The 19,824-nt window shown below is 33.4% G+C and overlaps 2 protein-coding genes across 7 annotated transcripts in view; one reads left to right on the forward strand and one right to left on the reverse strand.

The window, feature by feature from the left end:
* Positions 1 to 19,824, forward strand: part of LOC128241692 (uncharacterized) — a 60,951-nt gene that overhangs the window by 19,094 nt on the left and 22,033 nt on the right. Inside the window, exons 1-7 of one of the 6 annotated variants that reach the window (XM_052958732.1) lie at positions 5,856 to 5,933; positions 13,687 to 14,732; positions 15,064 to 15,126; positions 16,478 to 16,540; positions 16,722 to 16,784; positions 17,862 to 17,904; positions 18,253 to 18,338. In XM_052958732.1, coding sequence (XP_052814692.1) covers positions 13,821 to 14,732; positions 15,064 to 15,126; positions 16,478 to 16,540; positions 16,722 to 16,784; positions 17,862 to 17,904; positions 18,253 to 18,338 — 1,230 coding nt within the window. In that variant the 5' untranslated portion in view covers positions 5,856 to 5,933; positions 13,687 to 13,820. The other 5 variants (XM_052958727.1, XM_052958731.1, XM_052958730.1 and 2 more) reach the window with 5 other exon arrangements.
* On the reverse strand, positions 1,959 to 2,438 carry LOC128241162 (uncharacterized). The gene has a single exon (XM_052958129.1). It carries the CDS (start codon positions 2,436 to 2,438, stop codon positions 1,959 to 1,961), a length of 480 nt encoding a protein of 159 aa, XP_052814089.1.

A 19,824-nucleotide genomic window follows, 5' to 3' on the forward strand; every position in this document is an offset into this window, starting at 1 on the left:
GTCAAAACACTTGGAATAGTCGACGAAAGCAGCGTAGACCTTTTTCTTTTCATCTAGATACATTTGGACGAGGTTATGAAGTACAAAGATCGCGTCAGTAGTGCTATGGTTAGCTTTAAAACCAAATTGTGCGTCTGTTAGCTTCTCATATTTCAATGCCCAGCATTTAAGCCTGTTGTTTAAAACATTTGTAAACAGCTTTCCGAAACAGCTAATTAGTGTCACGCCCCTATAGTTATTCACATCATCTGAGGGTGGTTTCTTAAGTACTGGCACAATAATTCCCATTGACCATACACTTGGAAATGTTCCAGAGTCAAGTATCCTATTAAACAATATCTGTAGCGGTCGTGTTAGGTGTTCGGCACATTCAATAAAATATTCGTTTAAGACATTGTCTATACCGTTCGATTTATTCCGTTTTAAGTGTTTGATGCCGTTACTAATTTCACGTTCTGTAAATTGTGAGTCTTGTTCACTATACATAGTCTCATAAGTGTCTTGTTGCTCGTCAAATGTTTGCAGGAATGCTTCAATACCCTAGTTGTTTTCAGCATCTGAATTGTCAGAAAGCTGTCGGAAATGTTCGAAAAAGGTTTCTAGAGAAATGTTTGGATTTGTTTCAGATTTTATCTTCTTAACTTTCTTCCAGAAACCTCGTGGTTGGGAATGCCTTAGGTCGTGCATTTGTCGGCCCTTATATATCTGATAATTGTGCTTAGTACGTCGAACACAATATTTATAGTCCTTTCTACACTGTTTCATAGTGGTGAAATTCGCGTCATTTCTTGTACAGTTAAATTGTTCAATGGCTTCCTTATACCTGTACAATTTGAATTTACATTCGTCGTTAAACCAAGATTTTCGCTCCTTGTAATCGCTGTCAAGAAAAGTCCGTTTATTTGAGCGTACTTTCTTTTTAAAATATTTATCTGCCCTTGAAACAATGTACTCTGTAAAATATGACACTGATTGTTCAATGCCGCCCACTGTATTGCCATTACTTTGAAGAGTTTCAATCAATGAATTTAAGTCTGACGATATATCATTAACAAAACATAATTTATCGGAATCGTTCCATTTGCAAATTTCAATGTCCTCATTTCTAATGCTCTCGATGTTCGTACCAGTTCTAAGTTGCAGAGATATAGGAGCATGGAAAATTCATTGTACGAATGAACTTTAAAGTCATTAATATATTTAAAATTGCTATATCTTGTTAATGCATAGTCAACAACACTTTCACCATTGTGCGTATAACAGGTGTATTGTCCATTGTCCTCTTTATAACCCGTTCGACCATTCAGTAAACATATATTTGTAGATTTACAGATATCAATTAAATATTCACCGAATCTATTATTTCCATAATCCCGTGATAGACGTCGCGGTGGTTCATCATTTAATGTACCGTAAAGATCAATGTCTGTGATCCGTTCATGTTCAATAAAGTCAACTTTTTGGCCTATTCTACAATTCAAATCCCCGATCAAAAGTGTCCTTCCGCGCTGAGTGAAAAGGTTCAAATCGTCTTCTATCTTGCCAAAAATGTCCATATTATACAACGTATGCGCTGGTGAATTTTCAGGGGGGATATATGACACTGCTATGTACCAGTCCTCATCATTTCCGAAAAAATGTCTATCCAATTTTATCCAAACAATACAGTCAAAATCGTTCTTAATTAATTGTACTCCTTTTCTTATCCTATCATCGATATAAATAATAATGCCCCCACTAGACCTTTTCGCGCGTCGATTTTGGAACTTTCTAAACGAGTGTATAGGATTGCTATATCCTTTTAATCGTATATCTGAACTACTGTTCGTCCATGTTTCTTCAAGGCAAATACTATTATATTGGGAAATAAAGTCTGAGAAATCTTTGCACGACTGTTTTGCTTTGGTTAAACCTTCAACATTCCAGGAAAGTAAACTAATACCACTCCCATGCTGGTCCTAGTGACTGCTTAGGTTTGTTGGCTGTGGGATGAATTCCTCACCGTCGATGATGAGCTTGTCGTATCTAAAGAAAGCCCTTTTCTTATCACGTTTAGCCTTTTTGAACTCTGCCATGAGCGGTTTATGTTTGTCCATGATTTCCTTGGGCAGGTGTGGGCTCATACCAATTGCTGTATCCTTCAGTTTTGGACATGACCGTCGCACATGTTCTTTGTCCTCAAATTTATCGAACCTGACTAAAATAGGGCGAGTTACCCCGGCCCTGTAGTTCCCAAGTCGTTCTACCTGGATTTGCATCCTCTCTCCGGCGTTGTCGATCCCCATCTTTGTTTGTAGGATGTCTACAACCGCGCCCCGACAGTCCGCCTCGTTCTCTGTACTCGAGTGCTGTATTTTAAAGAACAATAGGTTGTTCTTTAGTTCATCGCATTTGAGCTTGTTCATGAGGTCATCGCAAGTCGACCTTTCATTTTCCATGTGCTTTAGACTTGGTTAGTTGATCTATGTCCCCCTGGCGCTTTGTTAAGGAGTCCAAACTGCTCGAATCAAATTGCCTGCTACTTTCAAGGTCCGTTAGTCTCGATTCAAACCTTCTAACCTTTTGATCAACATTTTCTAATCGGGTCATTATTGTATTCATTGACGATTTAATAGCGTCTATTTGTCCCAATTTTAGGTCCACACGATCAAATATTTGCATAATAAGCATATTTGGGTCAACCTGTCCTTGTTGTGAGACATGTGTGCTTGGAATTTGGGACATGTTTTGAACGATTGGTGGTCCATTTTGTTGCAAAGTATTTATGCTTCCACTATAAACTCCCGGTGGTATCATATATGGTTGGCCCGTGAACTGTCCATTAGGCGATTGCCCACTCGAAAACACTGGTGATGAATTTGCCAGACTCATGTTAAGTCTCTTTGGAGTGTCCGTGATAGAGCCCGCGCCTCCCGGAGAGCTCTTACTCTTGCGTTTTCTTCCCATATACCCTAAATCCACTTAATGCACTGTTCACAACGTTCACATTATCCGTATAATGCATTTGGATGCGGAAGGTTCTAAGTCTCATTTATATGAAAAAGTCACACATAACGTTGTAATGCTACAGTTTGATGACATTTGCAAGCGGAAGGTTCTAAGTCTTATTTATATGAACACGTCACACATGACGGTTTAATGCTACAGTTTGATGACAGTGGCATGCGGAAGGTTCTAAGTCTCAGTTCTCTGAAACTTTATCCATAACTTACTCCCGAACATTGTGAAGCCTCAGTTTTATAAACCTTCTTGCGTAAGGTTTTTTAACCCTCATTTCTATAAACATTCTAAAACTTTAATTTTGCGAGCAGATTGTAGTTTGTCGATTAACGTCGAAAACGTTAATGTATTATTTAACATCTTTGTAAAGCATCAAAATATTGAAAGACATTTGGGTCATAGACAGGTTAGTCATGGTATAGTGGGTGATGAAAAAAGAGTAAGAGTTTAACCTAGAAAAGAAATCCTTCTATATGAAGCTTAACAGTTTGATAACGCCACTTCGTAGAAGGTGCTACTCTGTTGACGCCAATATCTCAGAATAACGCGCGTTATATGATCTATTCAAGACCAACTTTGTACAGTATAATGTATATCCTTAATATTTTGCTGAAGTAATAAGAGCCCAAACTGAGGGAGCAAAATGTAATTAGAAGTAAGAGAATTAACAATTCGCCCTGTAGTTTTCATTGTATTATTAATAAAGGAAGCAGAACAAATTAAGCCCATGAACATATTTTTTAATGTGTTAAATAAAGAATAACAATTAAAAGAGACCTTTTTGATGTGGACTTTCCTAAAATACGTCTACTTTCGATTTCCGATTATTATTCTTGGCTATTTGCTGTATATGTATTCTACCATCGAAATCTCGTTTACCGTGTTTTCTCATCAACAAATTCGTCAAATACTTATCAACGTTATGTCACTAAAAGAAACATATAGAATTTTAGCTATTACTAGGAAACATTACTTTTAAACAATAAAATGATAACGGAAAGCGTTTTTAAATCAATATTTACATCAAGATAGACTCGCAGCAGACAACACTTCTGCTAACTTATGAGCACTGGTCACCTCCCTTTGCAGGGAGCTGTAAGATCAATGTTGTACTAACTGCATAACTGTCGTTCATGCTGTCTGAAATGTATACAACTCTTGATAATTTGTACTGGTCGTACTTGCAAGTTGATAAATTTGTATAGAGTATAATGTTTCTGTAATTCATAACATGTTGACTATAGTTTATAGAGTAAGCATATTGGTATACATGACTGTTAGACCTTACTTTTGAAACTATAATGGCCATTGTACGGAGAGTAAATATTATACATTTCTTATTTCAAACAAGATGAATAAACAGCAATAATAAATTATTTGTTGGGATCAAAATGCCTCTGTCTCTTTGAGCAAGGTACAGACGAATTGCATTATGATTTTGTATCGTTTCAAGATACAGAATTCTGTCCTCTGCTGTTGAGTCGTCCTCTACTGTTGAGTCGTCCTTAATTGGACTCTTGAGATCAGATACTTCATATACATTGTTGTTATAATGCGATGTTTCGACCACACAAAAAACAAACGTGAAAGCGAATATCAAAAGAGAATAAACAAAACTAAAAACATATGGTGTTTATAATGTTGTTTTATTTTTAATTTAATTTTCATAAAATTGCAAATTATTGTTTAACATTGCAAACAAAATGTACGGTCCATTGACTTCAAAGTTTGCAGGCAGCACCTATATCGTCCTTCATATGACTTTTATGATCAGATACTTCACATCCATTGGTGTTATAACCCGTGGCTTCGACCACACAAAAACAAACGTGAATGCAAAAGTCAAGACAATGAACAAAAATAAAAAGCATATGGTGTTTATAATGTTGTTTTATTTTTAATTTGATTTTCACAACAATAGGAAAACAATATTGCTAAACATTGCAAAACAATGTACGGTCCATTGGCTCCATTAGACCTCTTTATCGACAGTTATATGAGTTATGTTACGAAGAATGTAAACGTGATTTAAATATTATGGCTGATTTAAATGGAGCTCGATGTTCTTGGTTTCATCTTCCGATTGCTTTATTTAATGTCAAAAACTTCATGACATTAAGCGACAGACAAATATTCATCTATTTTTAATTCTACTTCGTTGCTTCTGAAGCATTTGCTATTTCTTTTCCATCACCAGAGTTCTCACAAACGCAATTTTGCTCAGAAGTATCAGAACAGGAATCTTAATATAAGCAAAATAAACAAGTTTTAGTTGATGCTTTTCACGATTTATATCGAAGACCTACAATTTTATAAGGCTTCTGGGTGTGTCTCTTTATGAAATAAATAAAGAATCCATAATACCACAACATAGATATTCTCTTAGTTAAAGCTATTTTCGACTGAACCTGCTCCCCTAGTAACTAAAGTCAGTTGTTTACATTGATATGACTTCTTGTGTTTATCCCTAATAATGATTTAATAGGTGTTTATAAAGAGGTCATTTGGGAATGTGTTCAATATTTGGAGAGATGTGATTTTCAAATGGTGACAAATAAGCGCTTTAAGCGTAACAGAACAATGAAGGGGTTTTAACTTAAACAAGGAAGTAATTTGCTTTTGAATACAATGCAGATTGGTTGACCTCGCTTATATTCACTAAATTTGATGGCTTAAGTTACCTACAGTGCTTACGTTGGGATTTTAGTAAAATGTATGTTACATTAAGTTAGATCGAGGTATAAGTGTTAGCTTCGGCTAACTATTATTGTTATGTTGATGTGCTTTCTCTTGTCATAGAGGTTTAATTATATTCAATATGTGTAAAATGTTGTTTGGGGAGTGTGTTCAATATTTTGATAAATGCGTTTTTAAATGATGACAACCAAGTGTTTTAAGTGTAACAAAGCTACGAGACGATTTCATTGAAAACAGTAAGTTATTTGCTTGAATAATACTATACAGCTTGGTTTCTTCGGTCTTCAGAGACCATAGGGACAGCATAGGGAATTATAATTTGAAATAAAAGCTACTTTATAATGATTTGATTTTATGAGTCAAAAAGTATATCTGTATGACACATTTTTATTTATTTCATTGCGTCAAGAAACATTCAAGTTTTGTGAGTCGGTCACAATTCAAAAGTGAATAGGGAAGGTAAAAAACTAAACCATTTTAAAACTTCTTATTTTATTTAATTTTGAGGAACGATCGTTTGAGGAGTGAAACATTTATTCTTGGTGACATGTTTTATGGTATTACGGAGTTGAACAAATTTTACTAAAGAAAATTTTATCAGATTTTGAATCAAAAAACATTCACATTATTTCGGAAAAGTCTGTCAACATCTTTACTTTCTTTTTATGTCAAAATACCCCAAGACTACCTATTCAACAAAGTCTTGAGTGTTCTTGATGAAAAGTTATTTAGAACAATAATGAAAAGTCGTGGATGCAATATATTTCCGGGTTACAAAAATGCAAATATATTGTTTTAAATCTAGCTGCAATCAACACTAAGCTCCAAGACATTGTTGATTAGGCAGTTCCGATCAATTTGAATCATAAACATATTATTTTTGTATTAAGACATTTCCGGGAAAACGTAAATGCCTTTTGATTGGAAATCTGATAAAATATTATGTCGTAAAAAATGCGTAACTCCTAATTACAGCTTTTTATTTCGCCACGCATATATGAATCATACTTGTTAAATATTGAACCTTAAAACTAAATAGAAAGTATTTTTAACATTTTTAATGTTGGTCCTACAATCGACTTTCGCATCTATGCCGGCCTTTTGGATTGTAAGTAAACACGTAAGGCTTTATTTTGATCTTAGTTAAGGACAAGATCTTAAGATATAGTGGGTATTGTTTTCACTCAGAAAGAGCGGTATAATATTACATAAGTATTGATTACAACTGGCTGCTCTCCTGAGTTTTTGACATGAAAGGATTTGAGTATGACACGAGGTTTTCAATTGTCAATAGAAATATAAATCTTGATTTAAATATGTACTAAGAAATGTAATTTGTACATTGCTCTCAAATCGTCATCGTAAAATCTGCACTTACCGTAATGCAATGTACTCAAACGTATTACCATGTCCTTTATAATGAGAGAGTTTATGTGCAATATAGCTGAGCGATACTATTTAACACGTTATTTAATAGATCAAGCATTTGTATTGGAAATCAAAGACTGATGAAATACAGTTTTATCTTTGAAGAAAACCACCCAGCAGTTAGCTGGATCGTAGAGGCTTTCTTTATTTATGAGGTAATAAATTTTAACATTTTAGACATTTATCACATTAAATTGATTGGTATAAAATATCTTCTTTATTTAAAACGTAAAATGGATGTACCTTCTCAAAATATATTTTTAGAAGATCAAATTGCACTCGAAAATCTTATACTCCATATTTAAATGTTGTTTGTTATGTTCTAAAACCTCACTTCAATGAAGTTGTCCTACATGATGTTCTTAAACCTCAGTTTAATGAACTTGTCTTGCGTAACTAAATAAAGTCTCAGTTTAATAAAATAGTTCGCAGAGTTTCTGCAATCATCTCTTTCGTAACGTTCTTAAGCCTCAGGCATATACCATGGTCGCGCAGGACGTTTTAAAGCTACAGTGTTATAAAAATGGCATGCGTAAGGTTCGAAAGGCTCAGTTCTAGGAGATTTTTATTATCCGTAACTTACTTTCCTATATAACACTATGAGGCCTCATTTCTGTAATGCATTAATATGCGGAATGAAGCCATATTGCTGCATTAGATTTTTAACCGCCAGTTCTATAAAGCGTTCATACGTAACGTTTTAACATCTCAGTAATGATGTTTATTATGACGGTTATCACTAAACCGCAGACCCATTGAACGTATAGTCGTACTTTCTAAAACATAAGTAATATGGAACATTATTGCTTTAAATTTTCAAGCTTCCATTATTTTAAACCGAGGGTTGAAAGCGAAAAGGTTCTATCTGCTTCTTTATTTTATGTCACTTAGAACCTTTTCGCATTCACCCCTCGAAACTCTCTTACGTGTTGTTCTTAATCCTCAAGTATATACACTTTTCTTGCGTGTGGTCTTAAGACTTAGTACTATGAACATGACATACGTAACATTCTAAAGCTTTAGTTCTGCAAACAGATTGTAGATTGTCAAATAACATCGAAAGCATATATCGTTTAAGACAGAGAACGAGCCTTAATTGTACGTTTATTACATGCTTTTATTATGCATATTGTACATGTATTAGTAAACGCATATTTCTGTAAAGTTTAACAATTATGTAAGACAGAGGGGGCTGTAAAATGATTAAATACAAGAAACTAGTATATCTTTTTAAATTTCATTGAGTTAAAGCCGACACTCGATGTCGCGTGCTACGCTGTTGACGCCAATATCTCCAGATTAGGCATGTTATATGACTTATTAAAAATAAAAATCTTCTATGCGCTGTATAATTGTATCTTTAACGTTCTGCAAAAATATGAAGAGCACAATCTAAGGGAACATATTGTTTTAATAATTAAAAAAAGTAACAATTATTCCTGTAGTTTTCATTGTACTAAAATTATAGGAAACTCAATATACTACATCATTGAGCCAATATTTTAAATGTTTTAGTATATTGTCGATACTCAGAAAATACGTCTTCTTTCGGTTTACATTCTTGGCTTTTTGCTAAACATGAAAGTTACACTTTCGATATACCGGTAACATATTCGTCAACAATTCATCAAATTTATGTTACTCAAACAAATATGTATAACGCAAACTACAACTAGCAATACCATACTATCAATCACTAAAAACATTACGAAAAACAAGTCAATGTTTACAGCAGGATAGACTAGAAGCAGACAACACTTTTGTTTACGTATGAGCAATTGTTACTTCCCTTTGCGGGGAGCTGTTCGACCAATATTGTAGTAGCGTATAACCAGCGTTTCTCCTGTGTAATAAGTATAAAACTCTTGATTATTTAAACTTATCGTACTAACAAAATGTAAACTTGTAAGATGTTTTACGTGTCCGAGTTTCATGACTGTCTATATTTTAAGACGTTTGAACATCGTTTTATGTATATGACTGTTTGACCATAAGTTGTGACAATGTAATGAGCACCGTTCTCAGAGGAGTTCTTCTACATTTATTATGGCCGACCAAGAAGAAAAAACACAAGAAAAAATCCTTCGTTAGGGACAAACCGCTTCTCTCTGCACGCACGGAACAGGCGAATTGCAGTATGATTCTGTATCGTTGCCAGATACAGGATTCTATCCACTGCTGTTGAATTGTCCTTCATAGGACACTTGTGATCAGTAACATAAGATTTACTAATGTTTGTATTTCGACCACCGAAAAGACCAAGCGTGAAATCGAGAATATGCAAAATGATTTATAAACATTATATGTGTGTTTTACGTTGCAAACTGGATCCAATGCGGGGACCATTGACTAGGTTAAAATGTAGCATCTACATTGGCCGTCAATTACACTGTGTCCCGACAGTTAAATGAGTAATGTTTCCAATAATGAAATCGTATTTCAGTTATTTTTACTCGATTATAAATTTTAACTTTCAGTGTTTCGGTTTATTGTCATCAAGAACAGCATTTTAGTTATATCCGCCAGACACATATTAATTAAAGTTGTATACTACTTTCTTTCATCGGAGGCATGTGCTATTTCTTGTTCATTCTGTTTCTCTTCAGAGGTGTTCTCACATAGTGAAATTGTGCTTAGAAGTATCAAAACAGAAATCCTTCAATATAAACAAATAGTACATCTTTAGTTCATGCTTTATATGATCTATATATTTAAAACATACGTTGAACTTACTAATAATACAAATGCAGTTTACTATCCAAAGCCTTTGTAAAATATCTAAAAGCATTCCTATAACGTCAAGTAAACACTGATTATTCTCTTTTACCTAAACTGTTGACTGCTCCCTCAGCAATTGACCTCAGTTGTTTATATTGATGTGTTAAACCAAAAGAAAAAATATCAATAGGTTTTAAAAAGATAATATTTAAGAATTTGTGCAATGTTTGGATGCATGTGTGTTTAAACGATATCAAGTAAGTGATTTAAGTGTATCATTTTATAATAAAGATCTGACTTAAACAGGGAAGTAATTTACTTCTGAATATGAAGCAGGTTGGTGTTCCCCGGTCTTCAGAGATTAAAGGGTAATTTTGAAATCCACTATTTTCTAATGATGACTAATAATTTGTTTACAATATAAATTTAAACTTAAAAATATTTCGCTAGCTGTGACAACTAAATGACTTGTGAAAGCGTTGGGATTTTAGTAAAAGCATTTTATATATATAATAAGATCGATGCAGAAGCATTGGTTTCGGTGAAGTATTTTTAAATTGCTCTCTTTTGTGTATTAAACGTAATAACCTTTTTCGATAGGTTAAAAAAGGAGAATATGTTTGGGCGTGTTCAGTGTATAGATAGATGTGCTTTAAAGGATGAATTAAAAGTGTTTTAAGCCTTCAAAAGAGAAAGTAGATTTTCAACAAGGAAGTTATTTGCTTCTGAATATAATTCAGGTTGGTTCGTTTATATCATTTTAAGCTCGAAGCAAACAATTTATTTCAAACACTCTCGAGTCCGCTTCCGGAGTCAAATTCACTAGTACTAAGTGTCTAGTGAGAGCAAACTGAGGGTGCAAAATGTTATAAGAAATTAGAGAAGTAACAATTCGCCCTGTACTTTTCATTGTAATTATCATTAATAAAGGAATCTCAATAAACTAAACCCATAAGCAAAAACGTTTATTAAATAAAGAATAACTTTAAAAAGAGACATTTTTGATGTGGACTTTCCGAAAATACGTCTACTTTCGATTTCCGATTTTTATTCTTGGCTATTTGCTGTAATTGAATTCTAATTTCGATATCGCGATAACAGTGTTTTCGCAACAATAAATTCGTCAATAACTCATCAACATTGTGTAACTAAAACAAACATATAGAATTGAAGCTATTACTAGCAAACCTAACTTTAAAACAATAGAAATACTACGAAAAACGCCTTTTAATCAATATTTACATCGAGATAGACTCGAAGCAGACAACTCTGCTAACGTATGCGCACTGGTCACCTCCCTTTGCGGGAAGCTGTTCGTTTAATGATGTACCAAATGCATAACTGTCGTTCATTATGTCTGAACTGTATAAAACTCTTGATTATTGTATAAAGTATAATATTTCTGTAATTCATGAAATTCTACTATAGTTTCGGCAGTACTTAAGCAAATGTAAATGACTGTTGACTATACTTGTGAAAAGGTAATGACCATTGAACGGAGGGTAAATCTTGTGTCTTTCTTATTTTCTTATTTCGACCAAAATGAAAAACACACAAGAATAAATTATTTGTTGGGATCAAAATGCTTTGTCTCTGTGAGTAAAAAACAGAAAAATTGCACTATTATTTTGTATCGTTTCCAGATACAGAATTATATCCTCTGCGGTTGAGTAGTCCTTCATCGGACACTTCTGATCAGATACTTCATACCCATTGGTGTTATAACGCGATGTTTCGACTAAGCAAAAATCAAATGTGAAAGCGAAAATCAACAGATAATAAATAAATAAATCATATGGTGTTTATAATGTTGTTTTTAATTTTCATTTGATTTTCATAACAATTGCAAATAATTGTTAATCGTTGCAAACAAAATGTACGGTCCATTGACTTCAAAGTTAGTATGCAACATCTATGTTTGCCGTCAAAAGCACTTTGTCCCGACAGTTATATGAGTTATGCTACCAAGAATAAACCGTGATTTAATTATTCGGGCTATTCTAAATAGCGCTCAATGTCCTGGGTTTCATCTTCCGATTTTTCGAGTTAATATCCTCAAACACTTCATTATTATAACCGAAAGACAGATACTTATCAATATTTGATCTACTTCGTTGCATTTGCTTTTTCTTGTTCGTTTTGATTTTTATTCATCCGTGTTCTCACAAAGCAATTTGTGCTTAGAAGTATCATTACAGGAAAACCTCTAATCTTTATTAGAATTCCGGGTGTGTCCCTTAATGAAATCAATACAGAATTCATACTACCACACCATAGATATTCCCTTTATTAAAGCTGTTTTCAATTGAACGTTGTTAATATCATTTCTTAAAATATTCCTTAAATTACATGTAGACAGTGAATATCGTCGTTTAACAAAACTGTTGACTGCTCCGGTAGTAACTTACGTCACTTGTTTACATTGAAATGCCTGTTTGTGTTTATTCCTTATGATAATTATAAATATAATTATAAAATGTGGTCATTTGGGAGGGTGTTCAATATTTGGATAAATGTGTTTTTTTAAATGATGAAAAATGAGTGTTTAAGCGAAACAGAACAATACAGATTTTACTTAAACAAGGAAGTAATTTGCTTCTGAATACAATGCAGGTTTTTGTTGACCCCGGTTTTCAGTAATCAACTAATCATGTTATCGATTTTGAAATTCACACTATGCATGTCATGAATACAATTTTCTACAAATTGAACAAATACGTATTAAATTCATACATAAAGTTATATTTACTAAATTTGATGGCTTAAGTTACTTACAGTGCTAACGTTGGGGTTTTAGTACAAGTAGTGTTACATTAAATGAGATGAACGACGAATAAGTTTTAGCTTTAACTTACTATTATTGTTATTTTGACGTGCTTTCTCGTGTATTAGCGTTTTTATCATAATCAATATGTTTGAATAGATGACATATTGGAGTGTGTCCAATAAATAATTGTGTTTTAAATGATAACATAAAATATGTGTTAAGTGTATCAAAGCTAAATCAGCAATGTTATTTAAACAAGGAAGTTGTTTCTTGCTGTATACAATGCATGTAAGTTTCCCTCGGTCTTCAGAGAGCATGGGGGATGATGATTTAAAATCAACGCTATTTATTCGATTGTTTCTTTTCTAACATGTTTGATCCAGTGATCAAAATACGATTCACTAATATGTGACGACTGAACTTTAATACAAAAAGAACGGGTAAACTTCCCCGTTATAACAAAATATTTTACAGCCATATAGAAATTATATGCCAGATGCGTTTGTATTCAGTCAAGAACGCGATTGGTTATGAAGTTATGGAGCTAAGGTATATAAGTATATGTATGATTTTTGTTGCTTCTTTGTGAATTCCGTTAGTTTCCTGTTAGTAAGTCTCCGTCCCTTAATCCCATGACGTTGTTGACATACAACAAGCTTGCTATAAATGGTTTGCTTGTTTTACTTATGCGATACATGTTAGGGACAATACTAAATTGTAAACATAGTTGTACTAGTCAATCAAATACCTAATCAAAGTATAACCGACACTCCTCCATTATGCAATGTTCATACGTGTCGTTCCAAAATCTAAACAATGGTTGTAATTGTACATGAAAATAAAAAAAAAAAGAAACATGATAGATTCGTTCGTTTCACATGCCAGTATTTAAAACGCAAGAAAGCATATCTAGCCTTTATGATTTGTGATTGATACTGTGATTGGCATGGCGTTAAGGTCTTAACAATAATTGTTTACATTGACATCGTTACTTGCAGTTAGCTTTATAACAAACTTATTGTTATTAATTTGTATTCTCATGATCTTGATTATTATTTCCATATTCTTTTTTTCAGTGATACATAAAAGACGATATAGTGATTACAATGAAACAATTAATCAACCAAAAACAATAACTCATATCGAACTTTCGCATTAAAGAACATTTTGGTTTAATTCATTTTATCTTGAATTTCCATGAGCATTTGACATGGCATCAAAGCATATTCAGTGTGAAATGTGCTGTGACGAAAGTGCAGTTGGATATTGCAAAATTTGTGGATACGTTGGTGAAACTTGTGTAGATATTCATAAGACAGTAAAGGTGTTTCAAAAGCATACTATCATTATTCATGTGGCTGTGAAAATGCACGAGGATGATACAGAAAATCTCAATGTGCAATTACGGGACATCACAGAAGAAAGATGTAAGCAGCATCAGACTGAGAAGGCTATGTTTCTATGTAATATTCATGATTCCATGATTTGTGGCCGATGTCTTCATTCGGATCATATTCCTTGTGCAAAAGAAGTTGTTGACTTGTTGCATGAAGTAGTTAACATTGACTGCGAGAAAGTCAACACAATGAAGTTCGTGCTAAAGGAGGTAAGAGATGAAATTCTGTTTTTGAAAGATGAAGCAGAACACTGTAAGGAGAGCTCCAATGAAAATTCTGATAAATGTATGCAAGAATGTATTGAGTTAGGAAATAAAATAAAACGACGGGTAGATGAATTGACCAGTGGCATTAGAGAAAAGATATCAGAGAAACATAACGAAAATTTGAAGATGCAGTCCCATATTACTAAAACTTGTGATGAGAAAACCAAGTGGTGTGATCATAAAGAAAGAAAAATTGATAATTTTGTAGCAAATAATATGGCTGGGTACTTGTACCTAATGAGTAGACATTTTGAGAATGAGATTTCGGATGCCAGATCCCACCTTAAAGAAATCAAACATAAACACAGTTTTAAAGGGTTTGACTTCAAAGAAAACAAAGTCATCCTAAAATGCCTGTTTGAAGATTTGGAGGAGGTTTGTGAACAACAAGACGAAGTCACTGGGAGCGACGATGGAAGTGCCAACGATGTTGTCGCATCAACTGCAAAAATAAACAAGGTATCACGTATGATGCTGGTTGCTAAAGTGTTTTAAACCGTCATGGATTATATTCTATTAAACACGTGTCGCTTTTCTTCCAAACTACACGTTGATTGTTGCATCAATAAAGTGTTTCCTAACTTTCGAATCATCAATTTTCCGTCACTTAATATTTCCTTCATTCATAAAGTTCAACTAACACTAAGTCTGGACTGTCGAACTTTATAAGACTGCATGTTTTTCAAATAATATTATAATCCTACCATGTCTGTCCGATTGAAAATAATTGTTAAAACGTGCATAATTTAAAATTTCATATACTGTTCTATATTTGACTGTTTCATTTCAGACTCGCCGGGAGCTCAACGTACTGCTGAATCAAATCAAGCAAGACTTAGATAAATCAGAACAGGTATTAACGCGCGCACACGTTGTGTATATAAATCAATACACAAGTAGTTTATTCTTTATATTTAGTCTTTATATGTATTGGTCAATTTTATTGATTAATTGATAAGACATTCCCATAATGCATCCAGCGAAGAAATGGATGTTTTCAATAGTACAATCAATTACAAATACCTCTCTATATAGTAAACAGTGGTGATTTGAACGATAATGGACCTACATGCTTCCATTGACTACTTAATCCATGAGTGTTTTATCTTACACAATCACTGCAAATGAACGTTGAATATAAAATGGCTATTTGATCACACAAATACTAGGATTTAAACTGCTTAAGCCGCTAAAAAGCGCATCACTTTGTTTTTGTTATTTTTTTTCTCTGAAATTTCGAGTTTCTAACAGTTTATAGTTTCATATGGTTATATTTGATATAAACATCAGAGGTTCAATGCCAATAACGAACATTTTAAACTCAGTTGATATTTGAACGTGTTGAATTAAGTATGATGGTATCATTTAAGTAAGACTGTCTGTGAAAGTGCTTGTTATAAAGTCCACGCTTATTCACCATGACAATGAATTAAATGATTCTTTGTTAAGAGCGCCATTGTCATATGACTCCAATTTTGACTCTTATGTCTCAGACAAAACAGGTATTCGAACAAAAGTTGCAACAGGTTGTCGAAAAAAACGTGAACCGTTAAAGCAATGCTTTGTGACAACTAAATGTAAACAAGTGAAACAATTTTGATGTTTGGTGAACTATCCTGCTATTTGTCATGACACTATTATAGTTATTCTTGCTAAAAATGTTTACTTGTATACAGAAGAATACGCTATGTTTCTAATTCATTGCACCACTGTATTTGATTATGTGACTCTCTATTTTGCTTAGTCGATAAAGATACAAGGAACTATTACAAAGCTAAGAATACTCACAAAATTGTTACATTGCGTGCAATTGTAGTTAACTCTTCTTATTAGCTTTAGAGGAAAGATGCAAATAAAACATGTACTGCTTAATTTGTGCATTTATCATAATCATTGTGCAGAATTGCTTTATTTTTTCGCTATTTTCAATTATTTTAGAGGTTGTTATAACCTTAATTAGACGTTTATTATTAACTATCATCTACTTTCCCTCTGCCCATTTTCACAATACAAACTAATCAAAGAGTCTTGGCCACCAGATGAACTGTTTTCACTACTGCTTAATCGGATTGTTGAATTCCTGGTGGCTTAATGCGTTGCTGAAAAGTGATTTCTGGTCTTCAGCTTGATTTGTTTATAATATGATAATAGTAATCGTTAGTGGTACCAATATTTGAAGTAGTGAATTCCTTCCATGTTTCCAGGACAGGAAGACACTGTGTGATGAGTTGCAACGAGTGAAACAAGACATTGACAATTCAGAAACGGTGAGGCCATTTTTACAAACTTGATTATGTACATATATACATGGGTATCATATATAGTCAACCGTGTACAGTAGTCCTTGCTATAAAATGAAAGTAGGTACATTATAGGGGAACATTAAATTTAAATTCTGTAAAATAATGCAATATAATTTAAACCACTGCTTCGTCTGTATGCTTTCAGAAACGGAAGGGTCTCGAACAAGAATTATTGAAAGCAAAACGAAGCATAGAGGAAGCTAAAAAGGTAAGGTTAACACAATGGTCCTAACAAACCTGTAAATCAGATATGTTCGACAAAAAAATGCAAGTTATTTATGATGCTAAAGAGCTCGGACAGAATGACTATAGTCGAACACATCCCAATTCTTAGTTAAAATCGTACAAAAAGTAAACGTTACTTATGACGATCAGACATGTGAGAATATACGAACATGTATTCAGACAAGAAATGAACTATGTGAAGATCATAGTCTAGGCAAATCATATTTATATGTATGTATGTGTAAACACTAATTTCAATTGACGAAACATAATGTGAATTGTCGTTTCATTTAAATAACTAGCTTTGCAATTAGATGCGGCTACTGAAACAAAACCTTTATAATTTGGAAAAGATCAGAACAGTGACAGACATGTTAATTAAGTGCTATTTTTTATTGTAGTAATACCATCCTGCAGTAAGAATATTATAAGTTATTCGTTTACTTATTTAACTCAGTTATATTATGTATGACTATACACTACTATCATACAGACCTCAATGTTGGACTATACACTACTACGGTACCGCACAACCACTGTGTATTGTTCATTGTTATTTGAAAATATATTGCGGAAATGTCAAATTTTAAATATAATAAGCCGATACAAAGCTATGAAATATTCTCAAACTTGACTGTTTCCTAAAAGCTTCGTATAAATATATATAAATTACATGGTCAAATGATATATTATCTGACGATTCATTTTTTATAATAGCAAGATGTCAACTATTGCAATACTATCCTGAACAATAGGTCACGTTCTGTGTAGGCACGACTCACTGTCGAGGCGAAGTAAAATTAACGAACGAATACTTTGACAGAGGTTAAAGAGTAAGCAGCGATAGCAAAATATCACAAACAGTGTTTGTTAACGGTTTAATAACGTATGCACATAGATAACAAAGGTGGCCTTGCCTTATTAATCTAATGTGTAAGCATACTCATACATATATATTCATACTCATATACCATGTTTTTGTTGTGTATGTATTGTTCAAAATGCGTTGCATATACAAATGATGTTTTATTATAGTTATCGAAATACTGTCTGTTTTAAGGAAACAGCAACACTTCGGGCACATATCAAAGAAAACTGCAAATGTAAGTTATCATTAAATAACTAATAATCACGTATTGTTCATATACCACCGAGAACTAATTAAATTGGCTACGTATTATTGCATCTCATTCTTAATTATTTAAAACGATAGCACTGCAATACAATTCATGCTTTAATTAGTCGTTGATTTTCATTATTTATTTAAATGTACGCTGGACAGGTACATTTTGTTCTTCATACAAATAATGATAGCAACGCTTAAAGAAATACAGATTCGGAGTGTCTAACCGTTCAGTTGCTATTAACAAAATATTTTGGAAATTACAATGTATGAACAAATTTGTTATAAGTGGGGAACTATTTAAATAAATGTTATTTTATTTTCTAAGGGACTCAGCCCACTGGAAAAGTTGCGGTTAAGGACTATCCTTATAACATCACTTTGGCTTTTACATTCCCGGATGGCATACAGACGGTAATCGCTTTGTGTACTTATCTATAGCTATATAACTAACGATTTCAGCTAACCTCAACTTACAAATTAGTATTTTGATAATGTTATAATATATCATCATATAAGTGTTATTTTGGTGGAATACTGCGGTAATAGACAAGGTATCATATAAGTGTGCACAATTCCTTACCATGTTTGTATTTTGGTGGAATACTGCGGTAACAGACAGGGTATCATATAAATGTGCACAATTCCTGACGATGTTTGTATTTTGGTGGAATACTGCGGTATCAGACAGGGTATTATATAAGTGTGCACAATTCCTTACCATGTTTGTATTTTGGTGGAATACTGCGGTATCAGACAGGGTATCATATAAGTTTGCACAATTCCTGACGATGTTTTTATTTTGGTGGAATACTGCGGTATCAGACAGGGTATCATATAAGTGTGCACAATTCCTGACGATGTTTGTATTTTGGTGGAATACTGCGGTATCAGACAGGGTATCATATAAGTGTGCACAATTCCTGACGATGTTTGTATTTTGGTGGAATACTGCGGTATCAGACAAAGTATCATATAAGTGTGCACAATTCCTTACCATGTTTGTATTTTGGTGGAATACTGCGGTAACAGACAGGGTATCATATAAGTGTGCACAATTACTTACCATGTTTGTATTTTGGTGAAATACTGCGGTAACATACAGGGTATCATATACGTGTGCACAATTCCTTACGATGTTTGTATTTTGGTGTAATACTGCGGTAACAGACAGGGTATCATATACGTGTGCACAATTCCTTACCATGTTTGTATTTTGGTGAAATATTGCGGTAACAGACAGGGTATCATATACGTGTGCACAATTCCTTACGATGTTTGTATTTTGGTGTAATACTGCGGTAACAGACAGGGTATCATATACGTGTGCACAATTCCTTACCATGTTTGTATTTTGGTGTAATACTGCGGTAACAGACAGGGTATCATATAATTGTGCGCAATTTCTTACCATGTTTGTATTTTGGTGAAATATTGCGGTAACGGGCAGGGTAGCATTGATACAAGCTGTCGCGGTTTTCGTTTTAAAAATCAGTGTTTCACTTAAATATCAGCACAAGACTAGCGCAAACTAAGTGCGATGAATCAAGGGGTTTCTTCAAACTCCATTGCTGTCGAAAAGACTTACATGAGGACAATGAAATCCTCATCATAAGGGGCTATCCCACTACATAGATAAACACTTGTACATACCAGGATCATGTCAGTAATTACAATATTTCTAGGAGAACTCTGCTATTTTATCACTCTCGGACGGTATAGTTTTCGTTAGGCGCAACACACCTACTAAATTTTAAGGCAATGTAGTCATAAATGCAAAATTTAAATGCCCATATACATTATGTAAATGTTAAAATGTAAATGTAACGTTTAAAGATAAAAGAAGCTGTTCAAGATGTTCCGTGTTCACACTAAGATAAAATAATAATTAATAATAAAT

Source organism: Mya arenaria, chromosome 7, assembly GCF_026914265.1.
Source record: "Mya arenaria isolate MELC-2E11 chromosome 7, ASM2691426v1".
In the NCBI taxonomy this organism is placed as follows: Eukaryota; Metazoa; Mollusca; class Bivalvia; order Myida; family Myidae; genus Mya; species Mya arenaria.